The sequence below is a fragment of the Rhodamnia argentea genome, chromosome 1, assembly GCF_020921035.1.
Source record: "Rhodamnia argentea isolate NSW1041297 chromosome 1, ASM2092103v1, whole genome shotgun sequence".
Taxonomy (NCBI): domain Eukaryota; kingdom Viridiplantae; phylum Streptophyta; class Magnoliopsida; order Myrtales; family Myrtaceae; genus Rhodamnia; species Rhodamnia argentea.
Window position 1 is genome coordinate 2,407,553 of NC_063150.1, and position 11,845 is coordinate 2,419,397.

At 39.4% G+C, this 11,845-nt stretch overlaps 1 protein-coding gene across 2 annotated transcripts; it reads right to left on the reverse strand.

The window, feature by feature from the left end:
* Window positions 1-671: 671 nt before the first annotated feature.
* LOC115743424 (probable leucine-rich repeat receptor-like protein kinase At2g33170) lies at window positions 672-5,627 on the reverse strand. 2 transcript variants are annotated; one of them, XM_048271434.1, is made up of 3 exons: window positions 5,137-5,627; window positions 1,513-4,459; window positions 672-1,396 (listed from the first exon to the last, which is right to left on the reverse strand). In XM_048271434.1, the coding sequence occupies exons 2-3, from the start codon at window positions 4,448-4,450 to the stop codon at window positions 1,017-1,019; spliced, it is 3,318 nt and encodes a 1,105-aa protein (XP_048127391.1). In that variant the 5' UTR covers window positions 4,451-4,459; window positions 5,137-5,627; the 3' UTR covers window positions 672-1,016. The 2 variants fall into 2 exon arrangements, with proteins under 2 accessions (XP_048127391.1, XP_030534048.1); XM_030678188.2 differs by having other exon boundaries at window positions 1,513-4,592.
* Between the last annotated feature and the right edge of the window lie 6,218 nt (window positions 5,628-11,845).

Genomic DNA, 11,845 nt, shown 5'->3' on the forward strand with positions numbered 1-11,845 from the left:
GCATTTTGGTTGGGATGCCGCAGATCTTACGTGCAAAATCACCGAACGCTCCAATTCAATGCAACATGCACATGGACCGTGTTTTGTAAGCATTCATCGGATTAGGGAAGCCGAAGGATTGGAACACTGCATGTCGAATAAAGACTTGAAAGAAAGAAAGAAAGGAGAAAGAAAAAACCATACAAGTGCATGTTTTCTCACATACTAGTAGCACAAAGGTCGAATGCTAAAATGGAGCAAATCAGTGCAATAAAAAGCAATACACAAGCGTTTGAAAACCTTGGTTGCATACAGCTAGAATGCACATGCGACGGGATGCCAAATGTCGCCCATAAATCATCGTGTAGAGCGCATCGGTCAACAAGAGCCACGGAGAGATTTTCCTTTCGCAGCAACATTAGTCAACTAAGCCGATTATCTCTCAGTTTAAGTATAAACGGGTTGCCAAATGGAAAAGAACGAGCATGAATGCAGGAGATAATCCACACGACGCATATTAACAGAATGAAATTGCCATAACCATAAACACCCAAAGGCATTGGCAATCGCAATGACCCTTCGAGGTCCCTTGCTCATATAAAGAGAGCCCTACTCGAAGAATAAACTTGCCAGGCATCACAGAAAATGATGTCAAAAGACATAGTTTGGCATGAGCATCCCTGGACAAAATATATCTCCAAAATTTATGCACATCAAGGACCAAAGCAATTCAATAGGGATGATAAGTCGACAATGCTTGTTATGCCTTATATTGCCAGGGAGATCTCAACAATGTGAAATCAGAAGCTAACTGTACACTGATGTTACGTTCTGGGAGAGCAAACGCAGCACAGGAATGAAGATGTCACTGGAACTCCCGTATTATGTGATGTGAACATTGAATGACTTCACCAATGCTATTTGCTTGGTAAAATTTACATGGTATTCTCATTTAGCTATTCACGTAGAAAAACGAAGAATAAATACTGAGAAAAGAATCATTCCATCTAATCCCCATGGTGGAGAATCAGATACCTTCATGAAGGATTGTCCTTTGAACAAGAATTGTAAGTCGGAGACAAAATAAGGTTTCCCTCCTGCTCGTTAGACTCGACAAGCATCGAGACAACTTCCCGCATTGACGGCCGCTCAAGAGGAGACAAATTTGTGCACCATAAAGCGAGTTTAAGGACGGTAATCATGTGGCCGATGGTGGCTTTGTCCTCCAGATCTAACCGAGCATCAAGCATGCCAGAGGAAAACGAGTTATTCCGAATGTACTGTCTTACCCAGGTGACGAGATCGCCTCCTTGATCCAGCGGCTGAACTGGAGTCCTTCCAGTGAGCAACTCCAGTAGAACAACTCCGTAGCTGTATGTGTCACATTTCTCCGTGACCTTCATAGTATATGCATACTCTGCAAAATGGACAATTGCAAATAATTAGAAAAGAATATCGGAGCATTTCAAATTTCTTCAAAGAAAAGGGGAAGGAGAGTTAGTTCAAACTGGATTTTGGTGAGAGAATGTTTACCAGGTGCAATGTATCCATAAGATCCTGCAACAGCCGACATTGATTTAGACTGAGGCATGTCAATGACTTTCGCCAAACCAAAATCACCAACATGGGCTTCAAAATTCTCATCAAGAAGAATGTTATTGGACTTTATATCGCGATGGATTATCCGAGGTTTGCAGTCATGATGTAAGTAGGCAAGGCCTTCAGCAGAGCCAAGAGCAATGCTGAACCGAGTTGGCCAGTCCAAGCTACACGTTGGACCATGAAGCAATTCACCCAAGCTACCCTTCGCCATGTACTCGTACAGAAGCAGATTTGAGCCCTGGTGATAGCAAAAACCAAACAGCTTCACAATATTTCGATGCCGGATCTTTCCAAGAGTTGAAATCTCTGCACGAAAGCTGTTCTCAATGTTGTTACTATCCCTATCCGAGGCTAACCTTTTCACCGCGATTATTAGTCCCGAATTCATGACTGCCTTATAAACTGTTCCACAAGCGCCTCTTCCAACAACATAGCTGTCATGGAAATTATTCGTAGCCTCAATCAGATCTTGGAATGTAAATCCCTCCTTTGGAGGAAAATAAATATCGTTCTCTGGATAAGGCGATTCCTTATCCTCCATGGAAGCAACCGTCTCCGATGGCCGTCTCATGAAATAAATTATGACAGCTATTAGCAAAAGAGACACGCCACCTACAACAGCCGCAACAATAGTGATAATTTTACCCTTTGGAATATCCACACTTGTCAAAGGTCGGATGGATTCAGAAGATGGGTTCGCATTGCAATTGCCGAGCGGCTCACCACAGAGTGCCTTGTTCCCAATAAAGCTACTGATGGGCATGTGCTGAAAAAGTGGCGCGGACGGTAAAGGGCCAGAGAGATCATTGTATGAAAAATTGCACACCAGTAGGCTAGACAAGCCCTCAAATGAGCTAGGTATTTCACCAGTCAAATTGTTGTTATTGAGCAGGAGGTACTCGAGTAGATTAAGATTTCCAAGCTGTCGCGGTATTTTCCCAGTTAGGGAATTGTAACTGACATTCAATGCAATCTGTAAGCTTGAGAGGGAACCTAACTCTGAAGGGATTTCACCAGAAAACCTGTTGCCTCCCATTTGCAACTCAGTCAAATGGGAGAGACTCCCTAAGGCCGAAGGTATATATCCAGAGAACTTATTATCCGACAACCTGAGAAGCTCCAAGTGTGAGAAAGTTCCAATCTCCGCTGGTAAATCACCCACGAAGCTGTTCTGGCTGAGATCTAGACGCTGAAGCAGGTTGCAGTTGACAATTTCACGGGGTATTTGTCCAGAGAGAGAATTGGATGAGATATTAAAGAACACTAGCTGAGATAAATTTCCTATTTGTACCGGCAGGTTAGACGCAAAGAAATTTCCAGCAAGGTCCAGCCTCTGCAACCTCTGACAAGACCCAATCTCTGCAGGAATTGGACCACTGAATTTGTTTTGCCCAAGCTCAATGGAAGACATATTTCCAAGTTCGCACATCGCTGAAGGAAAGCTACCCGCAAGACCGTTACTACCTAGACGAAGCTGAACCAGCGAGTGACAGTTCAGGATTCCATCAGGAATATTCCCATAAAGCATATTCGACTCAAGATTCAACAAAATGAGGTTGGAATGTCGACAAAGATGAGGAGGAATCCTTCCAGAAAGGCGGTTATCAGAAAAATCAACCACCCAAAGTGGACTGTAAATCCCCAGCCCCTGAGGAATAGCCCCAGCCAAGGAATTATCAAAGAGCTGCAACTGAATCATCCGTGATAAATACTGAAATCCAGACGGAATTGGACCAGTTAAATTGTTAATGGATAGGTCGAGCTTGGTCAAGTTCCTCAAGCCACTAAACTCATTTGGTATAACACCCGTCAGCTGATTCTGGAAAAGAAACAACAAGGTCAGGTTGCTAATTTTGCTGAATTCAGAAGGGATCTCACCAGACAAAGAATTCTCGGAGAAATCGATTTCTGTTGCCAAAGACAAATTCCCGACTTCCCTTGGGATGGTTCCATTCAACCGATTCCTGTAAAGGTACAACCTCTTCAGAGACTTGAGGTCCCCAATCTCGGAAGGAATCAGACCTTCGAGGCTGTTCTCATAAAGGGCAACAGTCTCGAGGTTGGTACAATTTCCAATTTCTTTTGGAATATATCCCGAGAGCTGGTTATCCCAAAGAATCAAGTCAGTCAAGCTTCCAAGCATCCCAAGTTCCTTTGGCAATTCCCCTCCAATATCATTTTGGGCAACACCAAGATACCGCAAGTTTGTGCATCTACCAATTTCTGGCGGTAAGATACCAGAGATTGCATTTTGACCAGCTCGGAATGTCCTCAGGTTCTTGAGGTTTCCTATCGAAGTAGGCAAAGAACCAGTAATATTATTAGTGTATGCCACAAATTCAACTAGTGAAGATAAGCTCCCAAGTTCCTCCGGCAGTGGGCCCGATATTTTATTGTTGCATATATTCAAGACCGTCAGGGAAGACAGCTTGACCAGTTCAGCAGGAATTTCCCCATCAAACTGGTTGTTGTTTAAGTAAAGACCCCCCAAGCTTGAACAATTGCCAATCTCCTTGGGAATGCTCCCACTAATCGAATTATAAGAAATATCAAGATAAGTCAAATGAATCAAACCGCCAATACTGGGGCTCAAAGTCCCAGAGAGATTCATCGAGTTCAAATCGAGGGACCAAACGACAGGACTACTATCCAAAGTGCAATTCACACCTATCCATCTGCATGGCCTTTCATCCGAGGCATTCCAATTTCCCAGAAAATTAAATTCATCGTGAAGTCTACTCTTCATGTCTAAAAGATACTGCCCCTCAGAATTCAGTCCGGCTGCAATGCACACCATCAGAGAGGCAACTAGTAGAACAGTCCCAAACTCCGGTTCAGAAAGGCCACATGATTTTAAAAATCTAGACATGCTTAACACCTGGACGGGAATAATGTCAAGGGTTTATATCACCACTGGACGAGTCCTCCTGCATAATCGCCTCAGAATGCGATTTCGCAAAACTTTATCCCAAGCTGGAGCATTTAACCAATGTAGCACTCGGACAACGGTACTGAAATTGAAATCAATACGAAATATTTTAATTAAAGGATCTTTGTCTTGGATATATAGACAAAGGAATGCAAACAAATACCATTTTTCCCTCTATTACCTTCTCCATCATACAACGGTTGATGGATTTCCATCCATCACTAATAAAATCCAAATTCATTTCCGAACTCAAGAAACCCAAAATCAAAAAATACAAACTCATTCAATGTTCAAGTACCAAGGCGTATCTGATCAGTGAAGCATCTCAAAGAACCAACACTATCAGGTATTCAAATTCAAAAAAAGTTGAAGAGAACTTATGAGCATATTATACTGGGTTTCAAATAGAACTCCAGAAATCAACTGAAATATCACAGTTTCTCACGCACCGTACGAGCTCAAAACATGGGTTCTTTCCAGAATTTGTGGAAAACCAGATTATTAAGAGTGCCGAAATTAACATTTTTTGAGAAAGTAATACCGCATATTGAGCATGCTAATTCGTGTTTACAACAAAAGCTAAAAACTTTCTAAGAAAAGTACCTGCAAGAGATCAAATTACTGACCTTGAAGCTCTTAATTACTCAGCAAAGAAGGGATAAGGAAAAGCAGCAAATCACCAAGTCCTCGCGATCACTCGGAGACGCCGTGAAGCAACAAGCATTGAATTCATTCAGCACAGGAGAAGACCAGACCAAACCAAACCAAACCCAGTTCTCCTTTCCCCAAGATCTTACTGCCTTCAAAATCTCCCCACACAACAAACCAAAAAACTCAAATTGCTATAAAACCAAACGAATGTTATTGGACAGGCAAAAAAAAAAAAGAACTTTCTCTTCTGGTAACGTATGGAGGGCAAAAGGAATGATGATTGTGGAGGGATCTTTAGCAAATCGGAGAAGCTCTAATGGCCGACCAGGCATGCCTTCCCTTTCATTCTCTCTCCTCTTTCCCTCTCTGATGCGTGTGTTCGTGTCTACTCGGGGCTCTCTCTTTTCTCTCTCTCGAAAGAGTTGGAGTAGTCGGGCTTCGCTAGCTCATTCATCGTCTCTCTCTCCCTTTTGAGTGCTCGCAGAAAAGCAAATGTAAAACTGAGAACTTTCATGGTTATGGGTGCTTTTCCCCCTTTATAAAAATTTTCCTGGATATCTCCACTGGGACAGGTCGGCAGGTTGAGAGAGAAGAGCCATTGCAAGATTAAATCTTTTCTTTATTTTCCCATGAATCTTCTCCCGACTCATTATTATTCATCAACATGAGTGAAGGCCTGAAGGGATTGAAGTTCCACATACGACAAGGAACCAAAAACGCAGTTTTCGCAACATGTGTTATCTTAACTTTTGGTGTTGTCGCACAAAAAAAAAAAAAAATTGCTTAAGCGAAAAATAGGGATGAGGAATGGATCCTTAGATAAGAAGATCTCTTTTTTGGTTGTTTTCGATTTGCCAAATCTTTTACTCGCTATCGTGAGGGTATTTAGTCAAGAAAAAGAAGTGAAATATATTCGAGTTTGTGCTAACTAAATTTCTTATATGGGTAATTTTCGCATTTGGATATGCGTAATTTAAATTTGATATAGATACTTGAAGTATGTTTATCCTTATCAATAGCTAGTAAGATCTTGTCCCAACTAATAAAAGTCGAAAATTATAAGCTTGAATTGAACCAATAGTTTTAGTGTGTGGAATTCGAATTTTACTAGCTTGCAAGTAAAATTGAGCTACTACGCATTTGACTAACATAAAGGAACAAAGAAAGGCATTCATGTCATGAACATTTATTAGAAATGGGATTGTGATATATTTAAATTATGCCACACTCAGTTGCCCAACCTAAGAAGTAAGAATCCTGTTTTTTAAGCTTATAGACCTGGCCCATTAGACCATATGTAATTCTTAATTTTTAAGTAAATCATGTAATAAAGTAAAGTTTTGATACATTAAAATCTGAGTATGTAACAACATTTTGATTGCTCATTGCTTATGATCAGCTGGGAGACCCCTAACCTTTTTCCTCCCCTACTAGAAAGTCATGTAGGAGCCAAGGCCTGTATAATTTCAATATTAATTGAACATCACAGTATTAAAACACAATGCTTCATTTAATCAATTGAACTTCTCTACAATAACACATGATCTAGGAAGTGGTCCCCTTTGAGCCTACCAGTGCAAAAGATAGATTTGATGTCTTTGGTTTTTTTCTTTTCTTTTCTTTTTTTTTTTTTTTTTTGAGCAGTGAAGGTGGAAGGTGGGGTTGAGACTTGAGATAGCTGCTTAAGCTGTCCAACCATGTCCAAATCAAAAAGGTCCATGTTTGTGGATTTTACCAGTCCAACACCCAATGATGAAATCTTGAAAGTTTATTTTTGTGGGGGACCCCTAAGTGATATTGATAGGGAAAGAAAATTAAAAAGGAAAATGTGATTACATAATGGAGAAAAGTGGAAGTGATGGAGAACATGTCATGCCACGAGTGGGTTTTGTCATTTCCAGATGGGAGGACAAATGGAGATTGGGCATACGACCATGAATTTCATGTGCTCTCCATCATGATCTGTGGTTTGGTTCACATCCACTTAAGACTTAGAAATTTGTAAGGTCACATGAGAATTTATGGCCTCCTTAGGCTTAGCTTCAGGGAAAGATGAGATGAATGGGAGAGGTGGTGATTATCCTATCCTAGCTAGGATTTTCAACTTTCACATGCTCTTGACTTATCAGATTGTTTTTTTTTTTTTGTGAAAAGAGACTCCCTTCCTAATATCAACGGTGGAGATCTTGCTTTCCTTGGATGGCATGGGATAGGATCAGATCTTGTAGAGCATGTCAAATTTCACAATTTGTTTCTATCATTGCCTTTTTTCCACTTCTTTAGAAGAAAAAAAAAATGGTAAACAAAAAGTCATGAATTCGTAGAGCATTGTCGATCATCATCAGAAGCCTTTCACGGTGCTCCTTGCGAGTTGTGATTGACGGCACCTCGACTGTTGCCGCCACCGTAACGACCCCAAGCGAGGGCTTCCCATAGCGGGGGAGATGGCTGCCAAGACCATCATATCCTAGCCGATGGTGGCTACCACAATTGCTGCCACTCCATCTTTTCGCAAAGAATTAACTTTTAAATAATCAAGATAGATTTTGATTTGATACGAAGAAAAAAAAAACCATAGTGACAGCTTTGTCTTTGCAATTAAGTGTATTAATCAAGGGTTAAGGTCCTAACTAGATAAGAAAGTTCATAAATGACATTGAACAGTCGGAAAAAGTTCTAAGTAGAAATGAAAAAAAAAATCTTAAAGGAAGCTTAGGCAGTCTAAGACTAGATTTTTTAGCTCACATTATCACTAATCATTGAGCAAGAGGGATAAAAAAAATTCTTCTAGTAACACTCAAGATGTTCCAAACAGATTTTGTCACTTTGCCATTGCTAGAGAATGACTATTTATAGCTTAATCATTTCTTTCTTCAGTGGTCCGTTAAATTCGCCATTTGTAGAGATGATGCAAAGGACCCAGACTAGTCTGATTATAAGTCCGGAATAAACTAAATTCCTTCCGAGAATCACCCAGTTGACATGGTTACCAAGGGATTAACATGATGAGAATTATGTTAAATGCAACGCATCATCCCGCGAATTACTTCTGAATAAATTAATTGCATAAATTAATAAATAATATTTAAGAATTATAGCATTTCATGATTCATTGGTAAATCCACTTTGATTCTTGATTAACCAATAATGTGGGATCATTAATGTAGTTAAAGCTATGTAGCGCAGAAAATTCTAGGGTTTGGATGAGACTTTTTCTAACCCTTTTGCCTTTTTAATTGACGTAGAACCAAATCATATAATAAAATGAGGATGATGTATAAGGAACAGTCGGGATAGCTCAGCTAGCAGAGTAGAAGACTGAAAATCCTCGTGTCACCAGCAATAAGGAAAATTTGCACTTAACAGTGCCTTTGCTCTTCTAGTGCTATTAGTGGCCAGCCCTTTGTAGATCAAAACTTTCATTACTAATCTTGTTTAGCGAGTACTCAGGAAACACATATTCGCGAGACCCATGTATATCAAAGTAAAATTGTATTAAGTGCCTCGAGGGCACTAGTTAAGACTTACAACTTATTACCATTTTCCGTTTGTCAAGTTAGATGGTGTTAATGAAAGGATCTTATTGCACTTTTTTTGAAAGTATTAGGATTCAATTGCACTTTCGTAACGAATTTTAGAACTCGATTTTACTTTCTAAAAATTTTAGGACTCAATTGTACATTCGTGATAGATTTCAAGACTTCCGGTGCACTTGTTCCCTCTAACGTTTTCCAGAGAGGAAACCTATACGTGTCCATCTATGCTTATTCCATATATCTTCCCTTACAAAGAATTGTCAACCTTGCGTTCTCGTGCAGCCTAAAAAACTGCCTTTTCTCCCTCCAGCATTAGGTTTCATTGGGTTAGACAAACCCCAAACCCAACTTATCTTAAATTCAGTGCCAAAGATAATGATAAAGCAAAGGAAAAGAAAAGTGGAAAAGGGAGGTTGCCTTGCATCTTGTGCATGCACTATTTAATACTTGAGGGATTGACCCATTAAATTGGTAAGGGGTTGGGATGTTAGATCTGCCCAAATTAGGGTTGACTCCACCGTCAACATGCCTACATTTTTCTAATCTCTCTCTGTCTCTCATCCTTTGCTTTGCCCATCAGATTCGGGTTGGAAGCGCGTAATGTGGATTCCTAGTCTCCTCGGTCAACCCTCGATGTGTGCGTGAGAGAGACACAGAGATTTAGAAATGAGGGAGGCGAGTTATACGGGAAGAACAGAGAGAATACAATAGAATGGTTTGAATTGATCAAGGGGTTTGGGGGGGGGGGGGGGAAGACCATAAAAATGGATGGAGAAAGGGGAAAAGGTTGTCCATGTGATTGAACATTGTCTTTTTCATGGAGACACCCGAGATATTAACTCCGGCTTCCTCTTCTTCTTCTCCTTATACCTAATTCTTTTTTGGGAAAATTTCAAAAAAAAAAAAAAAAAAAAAGAGGCCTAAAGATTCGTTTTCTCACATAACTGCGTGAAGTAGCCGTATCGTTCTCAAATAAGGACTTGAAGTGGTCATAATAGTTTGCTTCAAATAAGGGTATGACAACGACCAACTAAATATTTTGGCCGATCGGTGGCATTTTCATCCAAAGAAAATTTTAATTTTGAATTCTTTTTTTCTTTTCTTTCTTCTCATTTCTTTTTTTCTTCTTTGTTGGGACCGGTGAGGGCCTAGCAACCCTCGTCGAGCCCCTCCGGGCATCAGCAGTGGCAAAAGAGAAAAAAAAAATAAAAACAAAATAAAAAAAAAAAAGGAAAAAATAAAATAAAAAAAGTAAAAGACAAAATTGCCCTTTACTAGCTTGAAGGTCGGGCCATTCTTTGAGATCGATCTAACCATTTGAGACCTTTATTTGAAATAAGATCTACTCCGGCCGGATGGATTAAACTGCCACAAATGCAAAGGGTTTAAGAAGGAATTGACCAAAAAAAATATTTAGGAATGAATTGCAAAGTTTATGACTTATTTTGTAATTCTCCCCTCCTTAATCCCACACCTAATTCTTTTTTTTCCCCCTTTTCTTGTAATACCTTTGATATGATGACCTAACTCCATTAATGTCTTAATGGGGGGTGATTGTGGGGTGACAAGCTAAGTACTACGTACTAAGATGATACTTATTCTTGTCCTTTTATTTTATAAGTGAACATAATAAATTGAACTACTGGGGGAAGAATCTCTTCCTAAGCTGATTAACTTAGTCTGAGGTAGGTGAAGTAGAGAAGATTGCCTTTCTTCGCTCGGGCATTCTACTTTGTTGCTGTCCTCGGAGACGATGGATTGGATTCTTGGAGATGGATCATTAGGAAGTGAGAGTATCGAATTGCAAGTACTTCCTCTAAATCTTCCATTCATTTCTACTTCCCTAAAGAAGGAAATTTTGACCGGTGAATACTAAGGGTGTGATACCGGGGTTGATTGCGGGGTCTACATAGATCCCACTTGTATTCTTAAGTGAACGATTGTAGTGAATTATTACCTTTAATGACCATCATTTGCTCCCAAAATCTACTAACCATGATGTTCACAAAATTCTCAACGCAAGTGTACATGTCAAACGAGTAATATAATGATGAGAAAAGATATCGTCCCCTAGAGATTGATGATTAATAAACTAATTAAATACTAAAAATGGACTAATTCACCACCCACCTGGGTGGCACCGCTGGTTCGCGCACTTTTCCTCTCGCAAAAGGTCGAGTGTTCGAATCCCGGTGGCGTTGCGGGGTGATTTAACCGGTGGCACGTGTGTGGTGGCTAGCACGTGTTGCCCCTAGGGTTTACCCCTCGTTTGCCGGCCGTGCGGGGGTTCCCTGGGTCGCCAAAACAATAAAATGGACTAATTCTAAAATTTATCTAACAAGTAAAAATAAAATTGAGAATAAAATAAAATTAACAATCTTAAAGGTAAAAGTTTGGAACTAGATGCAGTAAATCAATCAAATAAATACGTTAGAGCATCTAATTTCACCATAACCACTAAACATGAACTTGGGATCTTTACGCAGACAAGAACAATGTTAAACATATGATAGTGGAATTTTCTCTGCTATTTACTATCCTATCTCTAGGTATAGTAAACCTACTCGGTTTATCAATCTACTATATCTCTATGTGAATTTAAATAAACATAAGTGCATTAAAATTTATGAATATTTTCGATTTATAATGAGTCTTCTAGATCACCTTATCGCCGAAAACTACACAAATAACATGGTATATTTCTATCCACATTATAATTCATGGTTATATATTATAAGAAGCAATTGCATAGTACCACTTCTCAGTCTCAAACATGCAAATCAGATCACTCAAATAGTGGCCAATCATTTAAAAGCATTAAGCACAATAATATATAACTCACATGAATGAAATCACTTGCAAAATATAAACATCAAGAAATTCATATCTTTATGGTCGGGCTATATCGTAGCCCTAACAAAAGAAAATTAGAACATAATAGAAGAAAAAATATAAATATAAATTAAATCAAACATCTTGAATCAAAGAGCAAGAATTTTGTCACCACTTTGTCTTCTCTTAAAAATACTTGAAAAACTCCAAGAACAAAAGAACATGCGAAAGGTCAAAAACGTAGACGTCTCTCCCAAACTCTTTTTGTTATCCTCCCTCTCGAATAACATTCAAGACTCCGGAATAAAATAAAATC

Coding starts and splice junctions, on each gene's coding strand:
- LOC115743424 (XM_048271434.1), bottom strand. CDS start 4,450: ATGTCTAGATTTTTAAAATCATGTGGCCTTTCTGAACCGGAGTTTGGG. Junction 1,397..1,512: donor TTATGGATACATTGCACCTG/GTAAACATTCTC, acceptor TCCATTTTGCAG/AGTATGCATATACTATGAAG.